The sequence below is a fragment of the Mustelus asterias genome, chromosome 19 (assembly GCF_964213995.1).
Source record: "Mustelus asterias chromosome 19, sMusAst1.hap1.1, whole genome shotgun sequence".
Classification (NCBI taxonomy): Eukaryota; Metazoa; Chordata; class Chondrichthyes; order Carcharhiniformes; family Triakidae; genus Mustelus; species Mustelus asterias.
In genome coordinates, this window is record NC_135819.1 from 61542366 (window position 1) to 61559415 (window position 17050).

Here is a 17050-nt window from a genome sequence, read left to right on the forward strand (position 1 = left end):
CATCGTGATTCTCAGAGAGAACCCTAACCAGACTTACTTCTCAATGGCGTGCAGCAGAAACGGGATGCACTCTACCCCGCTCCAGGAAAAGGCCTCCCACCAATGTCACCGACCCTGCCTGGGATGCAATGGCAGCCCTGGTGAGTGCAAACTCACTGTTAAAGAGGATGGGGCATCAGTGCCACAAGAAGATGAATGATCTTCTGTGCTCAGCCAGGGTAAGTCAGCCTCATGCAGTCTTTTTCTGGACCCCCTCACACACCCCTCGCAGCTCCACCTTTATCTCTCACCCAACCACCTCAAGCTTTGCCAACACCTGTAAGGAAGCCCTCCTCCCCCCTCCCCAATCACCATGCTCTCCCCCCCTCTACTCGCTGCCATGCTCCTTACACTCCAGCTCCCACTCAAAACCCACGCCTGCCACACCTCATCATCATCTTAAATGTCAACACTGCCGCCTACACTCTCCCTATCTCAGGACAAAATAAATCGCAACAAGCGTCAGCAAGCCCACCCAGCTGGAGTAATGCCAGAGCTCAGCACCCTCGCGCCATTTGAAAAGAGAGCCCTCGAGCTGGCCAGGTGGAGGAAGACGCGCCTACACTGATGGTGAAGTGGGGGCAGCAGACAAACATGAGACTCCTCAAGCCTCAAGTGAGTAATCAATGTTCCCTCCTTTGTCCCCTATAATGCACTAATGCCACCTCTCTTCTCTTTCAGGAAAAGCAGGTCGGACCATCCTCATGCTCCCTAGACCCATTGGACATGATCAGCTCCGTGGGAGACTTCACAGACTCCACCATTGAAGATGAATGATCTTCTGTGCTCAGCCAGGGTAAGTCAGCCTCATGTCACAGCTGTCACCTGCACCCGGCACCAGCGCAGATCTCATACCTCGGTGGGATCACTAAGTAGATCCCACCAAGGCTTTTGGGTCACTCACTGGTGAGCACCTCACAGCTGAAGATTCACAGCAGGTTGAGGCAGGGATGTTCCGGAGAACCAGCACTCAGAGGGATGCTGGAGGCCAGGCGTGCCCCTGGGTCAGGTCATCCCAGAGCTGATGGAACTGCAAAGGCAGAGTCACGGGCATCATGAAGGATGACAGCATCACTCCTCGGACTGCAAGGCTGATTAGAGGAGTCCCATCACCTTCTGTCCAAGGAGGTGGTGCCGTCACTATAGTGCAGTGAGGCCAACACTGCAAGGTTGGTGTCCACAGTGGAGACCTTGGCACAGGACATGCATTCCATGGCAGGAGATGTCTGTACCATGGTTCACCTCATGACCTCCATGTCTGAGGGCATGAAATCCATAGTGCAGGGCTTTAACTGCATGGTGTAGGCACTGGTGGGAATCCATGAGTGTCTGCACTAGAGGACAGTGGGGCTTCTGGACCTCACTCTAATTGTCCCTCTATCCCATGGAAGACCGCTGGGCCCATTGGGCATCCAAAGGGATGGGGATTGTCTGGTGCACAGCCCGAGGCCTCTCACTCAGGAGACCCTGGAAGTATCCAGCCTATCTGCGTCCCCCCTTCCTGTGAGCGACACTCCTCCAGCCCCATACACTGGTGAGGGCAACACTGCAATACCCGTGCTGCCCGAAAGCAGGCCGGGGCCCTCAAGATCCAGGCCCCCCAGGGGACACCCACCAAGGCAATCTCAGGCAACAGGACATGGAAGTGAACAGGCTTCCTCAGCCTCAGCTGTGGATTCTGGGGAAGTTCCTAGATGTAGTGAGAGGGTGAGGAAGATTAAGGATCGATCGACACCTGATTGGCACGGGTGAAAGTAGGCACAAGTATAGCAAGGTCAGCACTGTACGCCAGTGCCAGCTGAATATTTAGTGCGGCCTCAATATCCAAAGTGAGTGGATATGTTGAAACATTCAAATTAGATTTCCACCCTTCACTGGCCTCTTCCACGTCACTCCACAGGCGAGGGTCAGTTAAAATCGGAACAGGCAATCTCACGTTTTTCTGAACTCTCCATATTTTGAACACATTCCCGTAGACAGAGAGTGGGCTCAAGATCCCATCCTTATATTTTCACTGATTCTCGCCTCCTGATTTCATGGTTTATATTTGAAAACTTTTTACCACATGCAGACAGATACATACACACAGGTCAAGGTGCTAAAGGCTGTATCTGTGTAGAATGCAGTTGGATGTGCGATCATTAATCAAGTAAATGAGCTATGAGGTGAAAGTGGTATGGGGATAATTAATAAACCGCCCCTAGAATAATTAACTCACAATATCTCTGCAGTCTAATGAAGAGTAAAAAGGTCACATTGTTGTCTCTGAACATTGACCTATCCCCATCCAACAGAGAGCTACTTAACCGTGTGAGATCAAGCTTAGACACCCACATAATGAGCAGTGCCAAGAGTGTGTCCCAGGCGGTGAGACAACCCCAGATGGTGAGTCTGTCCAGAGAAAACAGAACTTTGATGCTTATGGTAAAGATACTGTGGATAGAGAGAGAGAGAGAAAGACAGGCTGACAGAGACAGGGAGAAACAGAGAAAGAAAATATGGTTGGGGGAGAGAGAGACAGGAAAATAGAAATACAGAGAAAAAAAGAGAGTCCTAACTCTGTGTGAGATTGAGGGTGAGTCCTGGGATCTGTCACTCTCCATGCTCTCTCTAGCAGTCTGTGTCTCCTTAATCCTAACTTTCTCTGTCAGTCTCATTCTCTTGCTCCATCTCGCATTCTCTCTCATTCTCCCTCTTTCTCTCCCTCATCTCTAGCTCTGTTCTGTCTCTCATTTCCTGTCTCTCTTGTTCCCCCATCTCTTACTCTTGTCACTCTCTTGCTGTCTCTCACAATGTCTTTCTCATTCTCTCCATTCTTTCAGTCTCTTCTTATCTCTCCCCCTTATTCCCAATTTCTGATGTTTCTGGTCCTTTAACTAACTTCAGAACTGTGCTGAGAATTTGTGATGTTGGAATCAAGTGAGGCTAGAAACTAGTGCAACAAGTGAGCAAGAATCGAGTGAGGCTGGGGTCAGGCAGGATTGAGTGAGGATCAAGAAAAGATTGGGCAGAAATAAACTGAGGCTGGAATCAAGCAAGGATTGGATAGGGAATTGACTGTCGGGGCTCACACTCCATTATTATTAATGCTCTGTGACTAGGGGACAGTGCAGACGTTTGGGAAGGGACTATACATGGAAAAATTGAATATTGCTCTCTCATATCTGATTCCCCCTCTGGGTCTTCCTTGGTCTGTTTTTTTAATCCGAGCTATTTTGAGCTTTGGCATAACTCATTCTCCAGCTGTGAGTTTATCCTACAAACGATGGCCCCATGTTGTTCCACCGACTGTGCAAGGTAGATAATGAATGGCTCCACATTGTAGGATCAATCAAGAGTTAAGATTGTCACAAACACCAGGGATTTTCAAACAGTGGTTCCTGTCTGTGTGTCAGATGAATTTCCATGGCCATTATCCCTCAGAAATATCACTAAAAACAGATTATCTGGTAATTTATCAGACTGTTGTTTGTGAGATCCTATTATCACATTAACTAGTGACTCATCTCCAAAATTCTTTGAATGTTGGCTGTTTTCTGAGAGTTATGATCAGGTGTGAGATAAAGAAATCTTTCTGTTGGACCCAGTAATTAGCTGTTCATTTCAGAATTTAAAGCCCGCCAATCCCTCGGGGCAGGAGTGCAACCAGACTGCTGCTCGGATCTATAATGAGGAGAAGATCGCATACAGGAACTTCCAGGTGAGTCACAATATCATGAGAGGTGGCACTGGGACAGAGACCAGTACCAGGGGATGTGGGTGTGGGTGTGTGTGTGTGTGTGTGTGTGTGTGTGTGTGGGGGGGGGGGGGGGGGGGGGGGATATGGTGTGAGTTGCACAGGGAGAAAGAACAGCTCCTGAAAAAAATAGTATGGGCTTGAGCAGAGCAGTACCAGGGAGTGCAGAGCAGTACCAGTGGGGTGGAGCAGGAGTGCAGAGCAGTACTCCAGGGGAGAGATCAATACTGGGGTGGGAGTGCAGAGCAGTACCAGTGGGTGGAGCAGGAGTGCAGAGCAGTACTCCAGGGGAGAGATCAATACTGGGGTGGGAGTGCAGAGCAGTACCAGTGGGTGGAGCAGGAGTGCAGAGCAGTACTCCAGGGGAGAGATCAATACTGGGGTGGGAGTGCAGAGCAGTACCAGTGGGGTGGAGCAGGAGTGCAGAGCAGTACTCCAGGGGAGAGATCAATACTGGGGTGGGAGTGCAGGAATACCAGGTTGGGGGGGAAGAACAGAGCAGTATCTAAAGGTTGAGAGTAGTACGTGGCTGTGTTTGGGGTTGAGAGGGGGGCGGTTATCGGAGGTGATAGGGCAAGTATAGGAGTATCCAAGGGATGGGGAGACATTATTGGTCGGGAGGGGGTGGGAGTGCAGTGAGGTTACATGACTGCTTGAACCCACAGTGAGAGCATTTGAACGGCCTCTCATCAGTGTGAACCCTTTGATGGGTCACCAGCTCCCCAGAGGCACTTCCCACATCTGGGCAGTCAAATGGTCTCTCCCCCGTATTAATTCGCTGGTGTGTCAGCAGGTTGGATGACTTAGTGAACTCCTTTCCACACTGGAAGCAGCTGAATAGTTTCTCCTGAGTGTACAGTGCTGATGTACAGTGAGTTGAGATGAGTGCCTGAACCCAGTTCCTCAGTGAATGGTCTCTCACTCACTGTGAATACATTGATGGGTCATCAGCTCCCCAGAACTTTGAAAGCACTTCCCACAATCTGGGGATTTAAAAGTCACTCATCTGTGTGAACTCACTGGTGTGCCAGCAGTTGAGGTGCATGAATAAGCGTTCTCCAACGCGGCCTTCACGAGACACGACAACACAGAGTCGCTGAGCAGAGACTGATAGCCAAGTTCCGCACACATGAGGACGGCCTCAACCAGGATCTTGGGTTCATGTCACACTATCTGTAACCCCTATGACTTGCCTGGGCTTGCAAAATCTCACTAACTGTCCTGGCTGGAGACAATACACATCTCTTTAACCTGTGCTTAACCCTCTCTCCACTCACATTGTCTGTACCTTTAAGACTTGATTACCTGTAAAGACTCTCATTCCGACCATTATTTTGTAAATTGAGTTTGTGTCTTTATATGCCCTGTTTGTGAACAGAACTCCCACTTACCTCATGAAGGAGCAGCGCTCCGAAAGCTAGTGGCTTTTGCTACCAAATAAACCTGTTGGACTTTAACCTGGTGTTGTGAGACGTCTTACTGTGTTTACCCCAGTCCAACGCTGGCATCTCCACATCAGATACATGAATAAGCAGAGAATAGAGGGCTATGGACCGCGTAGAGACAAAAGGTCTTTAGTTTAGAAAGGTGTCATGCGTCGGTGCAGGCTTGCTGGACCGAAGGGCCTGTTCCTGCGCTGTACTGTTCTTTGTTCTAACTGACACATGGGGAGAGCAATAGCAGGGGAGGAGGAGAGCAGGACTGGATGTTGCAGTGATGGTAGTTTGGGTTTCATACACACATGGAAATACACTGTAGGGATTAACGTTAATGCTCTGCCATGTGTGGAAGGAAATGTTCAATAAGTGTGCTGTTTGCTTTTGTTCAGTCTGGATTCCTCCAACAACGGGTATTGAACACGTATCGACTGATGCACACTCATCAGACTGTGGAATTTGTTAAGGGAAAGGTGAGTGATCAATCCAGAGAGTCAGGATCTTGATCTCTGGGATCTCAGTCAATCTCTCTTAGAAGATAATAGTAGAATTATATAACACAGAAAGAAAACATTTAGTGCATCATGCCGGTGCCAACTCTTTGATAAAGCTATCCTTAAATCTATGTGACCAACCCACTTGTCACTGGAAACAGTTACTCTTCATAAACTGTATCAAAATTCTTCATGACTTTGAACAACACCTTAAAATCTCTGGTTAATTTTCTTTCTCTCCACATAACTGAAGTCCATTATCCTTGACATCCTTCCAGTGATGCCAGGATTTGAACCAGATACTTCAGCTGGGGCCTAACCAGAATTTAATAAATGGTTTGCATAAGTTCCTTGCGAGTGGTCTAAAGATGTCTAAAGGGCGGCACGGTAGCACAGTGCTTCACAGCTCCAGGGACCTGGGTTCGAATCCCAGCTCGGGTCACTGTCTGTGTGGAGTTTGCACATTCTCGGCACAACATTGTGGGCCGAAGGGCCTGTTCTGTGCTGTACTGTTCTATTCTCCCTGTGTCTGCGTGGGTTTCCTCCGGGTGCTCCGGTTTCCTCCCACAGTCCAAAGATGTGCGAGTTAGGTTGATTGGCCATTCTAAATTACCCCTTAGTGTCCCAGGGTGCATAGATTAGAGGGATTAGTGGATAAATATATGGGGATAGGGCCTGGGTGGGATTGTGGTTGGTACAGACTCGATGGGCCGAATGGCCTCTTTCTGCACTGTAGGATTCTATGATTCTATGTGGAGATTAGGTGGATTAGCCATGGTAAATGTGTGGGGTTAGGGTGATAAGGCAGAGGGGAGGGCCTGGGTGGGATGCTCCGCCCATTGAGTCAGCACAGACACAATGGGCCAAATGGCCTCTTTCAGCACTGTTGGGATGCTATGGTTCTATTTCTATGGTTCTAGTACTCTAGTCTTCTATTAATAAAATCAAGGATCCCATATGTTGTTTTTAGACAATCTTCTTAACTTGTCTTACCAACATCAAAGATTTGTGTACAGGTACCCCCAGATCTCTCTGCTCCTGGAACTTTTAATATTGTGCTCTCCTGTATTTAGTACACATTGCCTCTCCTCATTCGTCCAACCAAAATATATCACTTCACAATTCTCTGAATTAAATTTCATCCATCTGTCTGCCCATTTCACTAGTTTATGACCTCCTGAACTCTGTTACTATCCTTCTGTTTGTTTGCTACATTTCTGAGGTTTATGTCATCTGAAAACTTTGAAATTATGCCCCATGCATCTAAGTCCAGGCTATCAATATCTGTCAGAGAGAGTATGGTCCTGATCCTAACCCCTGGAAGATCCACAATACACTTCTCCCCAGCCTCTCTGCTTTTTGTCCCTTACTCAATTTTGTATCCACACAGCTACTCTGCCTGTAATCCCACGGGCTTTGATTTTGCTAAAAACAAATTATTATGCGGCACTTCATCAACCATGTTTTGAAAATCCGCATACACATCAATCCTCCCTGTTCTGTCTTTATAGAATTTGATCAAATCCATGCTCGCTTTCATTTATTCGCCCATACTTTCCAAGTGCTAATTAAGTTTGTCCCAGGTTATTGTCTCTAAATGTTTCCCCACAATTAATGTTAGGCAGACTGCTGGGTTTTATCCCATTCCCCTTTTCTGAATATAAGGGTATAATATTTGCAATTCTTCAATCCTCTTGACACTAACTCCACATCCAAGGAAGATTGAGCTCAGAGGCACTACAGTTTCCATCCTGACTCCCCTCAGTTGCCTATTCAGATCAGGTGACTTTTCCACTTTGAGCACAGCCAGCCTTTTAAGTGTCTCCAGGATCCTCCTATCCAGTATTGCTGCAGCCTTCTCCTTTACTGCTACATTGGCAACATCCTCTTTAGTGGAGACAAATGTAATCAATTACTACTTCAGCCACATCCTTTTCAATCCTTAATCAGTTCCATCTTTCCTTTTACTATGGGGGTGATTCTCTCAAAAGTGCTGAACTGATGGGAAAACTGTTCTAGATCATGACTGTTTTCTCAGTTCAACTTCACACCCGAATCTCTAAATCTGGCCAGCCCGATCGCTGGCCAGCTCGGGACCCCCGCAGCGCTGCCCCTCCAGCCCCCCCCCACGGCCCGATCGCGGCCCCCACAGCAATTCCTGGGCCAGCCCTGACCCCCCCTCCCCTGCCCAGGAGCGCCCCGATGTCCAGCCCACATCCCCCCCCCCCCACCCCCAGTAGAGGCGATCTCCCCATCCCCCTCACCCTGGCAGACCCCTCTCCCCTGCTGACACTCCCCCCCCCCCCCCCCCCCACCACCGGGGTCAGATCCCCCCTGGCAGACCACTCCCCCAGCCTGCCCCGATCGTTGGCCTCCCTCCAGCCCAGACCGATCACCATGCAGAGTGGCAGCGGGAACCCCACCCCCACCGATTGCCCCTAGGCCCCGCCCACAATAGGCCCCACCCACAATAGGCCCCATCCCCTCGGCATTGCCCGATGCCTGGTGGGCAGTGCCAAGGTGCCCCCTGGGCATGGGCACTTTGCCCCTTGGGCAGTGTCAGGGGGCAGAGGCTGGCACTGCCAGGGTGCCCATGCCCAGGGGGCACCCGACCCCCGAGGGGACCCCGATTGCCCCCCTTCATTCCGGTGGGGTCTCCCGCTAGTTCCCCAAACGTGGGGAGCTACTCTGAACCCTGCCGGAATGAAGTACTCCTGGTGGGGTGGGAGATTCATTTGGGACCGGTAAGTTCCCGATAATGAACTGCTAAAAATATTTACACTACATTAAAAAAAGATTCAAATGACTTACCTGTCTTCCCATCGATTTCCAGCATGGTCTGGATTCCGACTGTTCTCCGGCTCTGGGAGATGCACATGCATTCCCGGTACATGCGCAAATCCCGAATAAAGGCCGACGAAGCACATCTCCCAGCCCGACCCGCCAGAAAAGTTGCAGGTTGTGATGGGAGAATCGCCCCCTATGTTTCTAAAAGGTCTTTGCATTCTCTTTTATGTTACTAATCTATCCTCATACTCTCTCTGCACTCCTCTTAACATGTCTAGCCTGTACCCAAACTATTACTTCTTTGAAGTCTTTCCATTCCTCATTTGCTGTTTTATCTGGCAGATTTTAATTCTAATCCAGATCCTTTATTAATCCATTGATTTAACCCTCCTGATTTTTTTTCACATTTGCTTTTTGATAGGAGGATCGTACTGAGGACTGACTTTTTGCATGAGGGGCATTTGGGCAGGTGAAGGACTGGGTGAGGTGGTATTGTGATGCTCTGCCAGGTCTATATAGGTGGTTGAGTGACCTATTCAGCTGGTGTTTGAGTGACCAATTGAACTAGTGGGTTGAATAACTGGTTCCCTGTGTCTCTGGTTGTAGATCTCTCAATGGGCCTCGTGTTCACATGCTCAGATGGCGGTGATGGACGCTCTTCATGCGCTTGATCAGATGGTGGATGAATCTGACCCTGATGTGGATTTCCCGAACTCTTTCCATGCCTACCAAACAGCGGAGGAAATCAGGAAGGTCTATCCTGACATGGGTAATCCACATAATTCTATGTAAGGAGAGGCTTCCAGTGACGAATGGAGAACACAGACAGACATGAACATACACGGATAGAGACATGCACATACAGAAACACACGCAGAGAAGGGAAACACAAAAGAAGGAGACATACACAGCCAGGCAGAGACACAGACAGACACAAATAGAAAGACAAGGGGACAAACTTGGGGAGACACACATACATTGACTGTGAAAAGCAAGGATAAATATAACTTTGAAAGTGACTTATTGTGGCTTAAAGTTATAAAGGTCTATTACCAATGATAAATAGATATATATAAACAAGGGTCTGACAGAATGGAACACACCCTCCTCCCCGGCGCAGCACACAGGCCCTTGCACCCAATTGGCTCAGCTTTCTGTGCTGCCACTCCATAGGGTCTGCATGATCACATGTCACTCAGGAATTGCCTCCTTAAAGTGGCCACACTACCACAGGGAGGCGCAAACTCACATAGAAATGAGTGAGTGAAATAAAAACAGAAAATGCTGGAAAAACTCAGCAGGTCTGGCAGCATCTATGGAGAGAAAAACAGAGTTAACATTTTGAGTCCTTGTGACTTCTTCAGAGCTGAAATGATTGGTTGTGCAGCTTCTGAAGCATCACATGGTACAGGATTTTATAATGTTTGAATCAGTGCAGCATTCCTTCAGTACTATCATATTAACTGCTTTCAGAGTACTGCTCCTGTGGTAATGCAGATCTATCAGTGGTGCGTGCCCTCATATCAGTTTAGCACTCCCTCAGTAATGTCCCTTGGACAATGAAGCACTCCTTCAGTATTGTCCCTTTGATAGTGAAGCCATCTCTCAGTACTATCCTTCTGAAAGTGTAGCACTCCTTCAGTACTGCTCCTCCATTGGCAATGCCCCTGCCCCCTCAGTACTTCCCCTCTGACAATGCAGCGCTCACTTGGTACTCCACCCCCCCCACCCCCCCCGCCCCCCCCCAATTAGGCTCATCGGGGGTCTAGTTGTTGGAGAATAAATGTTGGTGGAGGGCAGAGGCTAGTTTTGGTTGATGAGAATCAGGAAGTTGTGGAGTTAATTGCTTATATATCATGCTCCAGTTGATTTTTTAAAAATGTTTTGTAGACTGGCTCCAGCTGGTTGGGCTGCTGCATGATGTCGGGAAAATCCTCACTCTCTGGGGGGAGCCACAGGTAAGGACAGGAATCCTGAGGGTGAAGAATATCTTGAGGAGATGGAGGAAATTGTGAGGAGGATCATTGTGTGTAGCCCCTACCGACTATAGCTGCCACACACATCCTTGATGAACAATAGTTTATCAGTTTATATTTTGATATTTTCATCTGACCTCTAGCATCCATAATCTTTTGGGGAGCAAGTTCCAGATTCCCACTACAATTTGTGTGAAGATGTTCTTGCCACCACTCCTAAATGCTCCAGTTGTAATTTTAAGGCTATGCCACTTGTTCTGGAGCCCCCTGCCAGGGAGAATAGTTTCTCTCTTATCTACCCTATCAAATATTTTGATCACCGTAAATATCTAAATTAGGTCATCCCATAATCATCCACTAAATTCTCATCTAAAAATCTGCTGCCGTGTCCTAACTTGCAACATGTCACATTCACCCATCATCCCTCTTCCCTGGCTCAGATCTGACCCCAAGATTCAGACCTCAACCCTCGTACACACATTCAGATCTTGATCCCACCCAACTTCTTCAGCCTGCTATCCACCACCGCCCCGCCACTGCCAAAATCATCCCCGACACTCAAACCCTAATCTCCTGATAGTCATAGAGCTTTACAACACAGTAAGAGGCCCTTCAGCCCATTGTGTCTGCGCCAGCCATCAAATACCTATCTATTCTAATTCCATTTTGCAGCACTTGGTCCGTAGCCTTCTATATTATTGTATTTCAAGTGTTCATCTAAATGTTCCTTCAATGTTGTGAGGGTTCCCGCCTCTACCATCCTTACAAAGAGTTCCAGATTCCCAGCACCCTCTGGGTGAAAACGTTTTTCCTAAACTCCCTCTAAATCTCCTGCTCCTTAAATCTGCATCCCCTGATTATTGACCTTTCTACTAAGGGGAAAAGTTTCTTTCAATCTATGTCCCTCATAATTTTATACACCTCAATCAGGTCCCTTTCAGTCTTCTCTGCTCTAAGGAAAACAATTCCAGCCTAACCAGCCTCTCATCATAGCTGTAACACTCCAGCCCAGGCAACATTCTGGTGCATCTCCTCTGCACCCTTTCCAGTACAATCACATCCTTCCTATAGTGTGGTGACCAGAACTGCCCACAGTTCTCTAAGTGTACCCTAACAAGCGTTTCATACAGTTCCATCATAATCTCCCTGCTCTTATATTCTATGCCTGGGCTAATAAAAGCAAGTATCACATATCACTTCTTAACAACCTTATCTACTTGTCCTACTGCTTTCAGGGATCTTTGGACATGTACCCTAAGATCCCACTGGTCCTCTGTAGTTCCTAGCGTCCTGTCGTTGTGTATTCCCTTGCCTTGCTAGCCCTCCCAAAATGCATCACCTCTCCCTTTTCAGGGTTACATTCCATTTGCCACTGCTCTGCCCATCTGATCAGCCCGTCTATATCATCCTCTAATCTAAGGGTTTCCTCCTCGCTATTTAACACAGCATTAGTTTTCATGCCCAGGTCATTAAGCAATGATGATGTGAACACTGAGCAAGGACTCTGTGCTGCGACATACCTGCTTGTTGGACTGTGGGATGCTGTTCATGTTCTAACTCACTGTGATCATTGTCTCTTTTCAGTGGTGTGTAGTCGGAGACACCTACCCCGTTGGGTGCAGATTTCAGGATTCCATTGTTTACAGGGACTGTACATTCTCAGACAATCCCGACCTTAAGGACCTTAGATATAGGTAAGAGATTGCTTATTACGCTCGATCTCTGTGAGCTCTCAGTGTCAAACCTCCTCGCCATTAAAATAAACCAAACAAATCTTAGGAGGTGTTATTTACCCCACTCTCTCCCCTCGATTGTCTTCAATTGATGCCTCTCTCTGGGACCATTTTTATTGAATTGTTCTTTAGCTGCATGGGAAACATTGTTTGGATCGGGATCAGATCTAGAATGGTTTCACCCTCTGATCTATTGCAGTGTACAAGAGGCTTTGAGAATCTATGTACAACATTGTGGTTGCCTCTAACTGCCCTCAGAACTGGCCAAGTGAGCCAACCAGCTGCACCAAAACCACTGCAGTAAAGTCAAATCCACACAGTCTGGCGTGGTTCAAGGAGGCGGCTCACCACCACCTTCTCAAGGGCAATTAGAGATGGGCAACAAATGCTGGCCTTGCCTGTGAAACCCACATCCCATGAAAGAATGTTTTTTAATCCTCTCTGTTCTGACCTTTACCCTCACCAATTCCTGGGATCACCCTAGTGACACATCATCTGACTGTGAATCATTCTTTCCTTGTCCTTATCTCACAACTGTTTAGGAATTCCCTCTCTAAGCCTCTCCATTTAAGATGCTCCTTAAACCTTACCTCTTTGACCATGGTTTGGTTATATTTCTTAATGTCTCCTTACGTGGCTTCCCATGTAGCTAACGAACATAGGAATAAAAATGGTCCCAGAGACAGGCATCGACTGACGGCCCACTTTTGGTGAGAGGGTGGGGTGAATAACACCTCCCAATGCTCTCAGCATGCAATAGTAAGACTGTCACCAGGAATGCACTCTAAGGTTGTTATTGGAAAATGACAGGAAATGTGCTATGTGATATCTTCATGACATTTCTGTCTCTATTTGAGCAACATATTAAGCATCTGTCATCGTATTCAGGTGAAAATAGAGGGTGTAAAGGTGTCAAACAGTGCTCAGTGAAGAATGTTCCTCTAATGATTTCATTATGTATTTTGCAGTTCGCTCTATGGGATGTACAAACCTAACTGTGGGCTGGATAATGTGTTGATGTCATGGGGACATGATGGTAAGCAGTGATGAGGAGTTCAATGTTGCAATTGAAGGTGGGAGATCTGTAAGGGAATGAAGGACTTGCTATACCATCTGAAAACAATGCGGAAAAAGACATTTGGTACGCTGTTTGTGCTCTCTAAGAGTACAGTTGCAGAGTTACGAGTCAGAGATTATGGGAGAATATATATTGATCTAGTGGCATTGGTAGATTAATATTCAAAATTATAAAATGTTTTGTACAGATAAACAATGAGTTTGTTCCCACTGGTCAATGTATCAATTAGCAAGGGTAACAGATTGACAATTATCACCGGTCACTGAATCAGTAATAAGGACAGAGTGAGGATTATCACTAGAAAAATGAAGATAATGGTTAGATTGTCACAGAGGCATATTACATCAAACAATTTATACATGAGGAGCTGCTGAGGGGGAGATCAACAACATTTAAAGAATTGGATAAGAATTTCAGAAAGAGTACAAAGGTTGTTGGAGTATAATCATCTCAGTCCCAGGACATCACTGCAAGGAGTCCCTCAGGGTAGTGTCCTAGGCCCAACCATCTTCAGCTGCTTCATTAATGACCTTCCTTCCCTCGTAAGGTCAGAAGTGGGGATGTTTGCTGATGATTCCATAATGTTCAGCACCATTCGCAACCCACCAGGTATCGAAGTAGCCTGTATTCATATGCAGCAAGACCTGGACAGCATTTAGGCTTGGGCAGATAAGTGGCAGGTAACATTCATGCCGCACAAGTGGTAGGCAGTGACCATCTCCAACAAGAGAGAATCTAACCATCTCTCCATGACATTCAATGGCATTACCATTGCTGAATCCTCCATTCTCAACATCCTGGGGTTACAATTGACCAGAAACTTAACTGGACCAGCCATATAAATATTATGGCTTCAAGGGCAGGTCAGAACCTGGGGATTCTGGAGAAAGTATCCCACTTCCTGACCCCGCAAAGCCTATTCACTATCTACAAAGCTCAAGTCAGGAGTGTGATGGAATACTTTCCACTTGCCTGGAAGGATGCTGCTCCAATACCCAAGAAACTTGACACCTTCCAGGACAAAGCAGCCTGCTTGATCAGCATGCTATCCACCACGTTAAAAACTAATTCCCTCAACCACCTTTGCACAATGACCGTAGTATGTACCATCTACAAGATGCACTGCAGTAGCTCACCAAGGTTCCTTTGGCAACAGCTTCTAAGTTTGCAGCCTTCATCATATAGAAAGACAAGGGCAGCAGGTGCATGGGAACACCACCAACTGCAAATTCGCCTCCAAGCCACACACTATCCTGACTTGGAACTATATCGCCGTTCCTTCACTGTTTTTGGGTCAAAATCTGGGAACTTCCTTTCTAACAGCATTACACCACACCATGTGGATTGCAGCAGTTCAAGAAGGTGGCTGACATCTTCCTCAGGGCAAATAGGGATGGGCAATTAATACTAGCTTAGCCAATGACACCACATTCCAAGCAAATAGTGTATTTCTTGAAAAAGTGTACTTTGTGGGAGCCTCTATTGTCACTATTCATGGCACTAAACATGCATGTAAAAGCGCATGTTACCACAGCAACCCAGACTCCTTAGGGAGCCAGTTGGATCAGGTTAGTGCCCACAGCCTGGGGTTCGGTCATCATTCGGGCTGATGTGGATTCAGGACCTGCCTCCTTTCCCGAACTGTGGTGGCAATTGTGACACTGTGGGTCAGACCTATATTCAAGCAGAAAATTGAAGAAGAAAATTGCTGCAGTTGGGGGCAAGGGTCACCACAAGTACGATGGGCCGAAAGGCAGCTCCCACTGCTGTTAATTCTATGAGCTAACTTGAATGGGTCAGAAGGTAATCATTAACATCTGGTCGGGACTGATTACTGGTGTTAGAACCCAAATGGAGCAGAATTTTGGACAGATCCTGTTTACGCTCAGACTGAACAGATAATTACTCAACGAAAATGAGCTTGTGCAAGTTGGGTTTGGCTCCAAAGCCTCTCTCAGCAGCACCGCAGTCTCATACTGCCACAAATCACTTGGTTAATGTGCAGAACAGTGTCTGCAGGAGACTGAGAAAGTGGATAAAACAAATGAAACAAAAAAAATTATCTTTAAACCTTGTGAAAAATGGTAAACTGAACCTAACGCTGGGGCTACTCACTAGAATTTAACTTTCACCTTTCTCTTGTAGAATATCTGTACAATGTGTTGAAAACTAATGGGTGTACACTCCCCGAAGAGGTAATTTTGAATGAATTTTGTATTTCTTCTCTGAGCATAAGTCAAGGTCAATGAGTCAGGTGGTCACCGTGCTCTAGGAATTGCATAAACCTGCGGTGACAATGCCAGGTTACCTCTGGCTCATTGAGTAACACATCCATCTCACTCAGTAAGTCATGGGTTCAAGTCTCATTCCAGGGACTGAACAAATAATCCAGACTGACATTCCAGGCAGCAGTCAGAGTACTGCAGGCACACCACATCAGAAGGGCAGCACTACCTGAGCACCGCAATTTCAGAAGGGCATATTACATTGTTGGTGGGTAATAATGCCTGAGCGCCACAAGGTTGCGCAGGCAGTACTGCGGGAGCACCAGGTAAAGGGACAGAGCCTTTGTTCTCTCAGCTGAGAGCAAATTACAGGGAGGAAGAAAATATCTCTAAATGTTTGGTGTCTAATAAAGTGTTCTGTTTGTGCATGCGTGTTTCTGTCTGTATGTATTTATCTGTGTGCAGGTGTGGTCATGTGTTTGTGTCTTTTTGTGCTCATGTCACTGTCACGTTTGTGTGTCTGATGCAGGGACTATTCATGATCCGCTTTCATTCATTCTATCCCTGGCACACTGAAGGAGATTACATGCATCTCTGTAGCAACAAAGACTTGAACATGCTTCAGTGGGTTAAAGAATTCAAGTAAGTTCATTAAAAATGCAAGGACCATTCTAATTGGCATTCTGTGAATCTGATCCTTTTGAAGTTTCAGCAAGGCTTTTAATCCTGTGCTGTACAATTAATGCTCTGTAATAGTAGAACAGGGAACAGGAGAAACATTGAAACTGGATTGAAAATTAGCTAAACGAAACAGGGCTGTGCCAACATAAGGGATCAATGAGGAGAGCACTGAGGTCATTAGGGAGTGTCTTTATGGTCAGTACTGGAGAGGGTTACCATGCGAATGTCACTGGATTCACTCTGATATCGCTCAGACAAAACACAAAGGGATCGGACACATGATGTGAGGATGGTTTGACAATTTTCAACTGGTGTTTAAAGTGGAGAATCTCAATGCCAATGAGTCAAGGGAGTAGAAGTACACAGCAAGAATAGAAACTAACTGGGTCAGGACGGCAGGGGAAGGTCCGTGATGGGGCAGGATGGCGGGGGAGGGTCCGTGATGGGGGAGGGTCCGTGATGGGGCAGGACGGTGGGGGAGGGTCCGTGATGGGGGCAGGACGGCGGGGGAGGGTCCGCGATGGGGAAGGACGGCGGGGGAGGGTCCGCGATGGGGGCAGAACGGCAGGGGAGAGTCCGTGATGGGGGCAGGATGGCGGGGGAGGGTCTGTGATGGGGCAGGATGGCAGGGGAAGGTCTGTGATGGGGCAGGACGGTGGGGGAGGGTCCGTGATGGGACAGCTTGCTTTCCATGTTGCAATGCCTTCTGCTACCTAAAACAAGCCCTTCTCTGCCTGCAGCAAGTTTGATCTGTATACCAAGTGTGATGACATGCCCAATGTGAAGGAATTGCAGCCCTACTATCAGCAACTGATTGATAAGTATTGTCCAGGGAAACTCTGCTGGTAACCAGTGGAACACAATC

The 17050-nt window shown here is 47.3% G+C and overlaps 1 protein-coding gene across 1 annotated transcript; it reads left to right on the top strand.

Moving 5' to 3' along the window:
* The first annotated feature begins 2274 nt into the window (after positions 1-2274).
* miox (myo-inositol oxygenase) lies at positions 2275-17034 on the top strand. The gene is made up of 10 exons (XM_078234622.1): positions 2275-2424; positions 3647-3739; positions 5604-5684; positions 9099-9261; positions 10383-10450; positions 12053-12162; positions 13170-13237; positions 15425-15474; positions 16034-16146; positions 16926-17034. Exons 1-10 carry the CDS (start codon positions 2275-2277, stop codon positions 17032-17034), a joined length of 1005 nt encoding a protein of 334 aa, XP_078090748.1.
* The last annotated feature ends 16 nt before the right edge of the window (positions 17035-17050 follow it).

Bases quoted from the DNA above. Each gene is read 5' to 3' on its own strand.
- miox (XM_078234622.1), top strand. From the start codon at position 2,275: ATGAAGAGTAAAAAGGTCACATTGTTGTCTCTGAACATTGACCTATCC. The intron at 9,262-10,382 runs GTAATCCACATA...AATGTTTTGTAG, and splicing joins GAAGGTCTATCCTGACATGG to ACTGGCTCCAGCTGGTTGGG. The intron at 16,147-16,925 runs GTAAGTTCATTA...CTCTGCCTGCAG, and splicing joins CAGTGGGTTAAAGAATTCAA to CAAGTTTGATCTGTATACCA.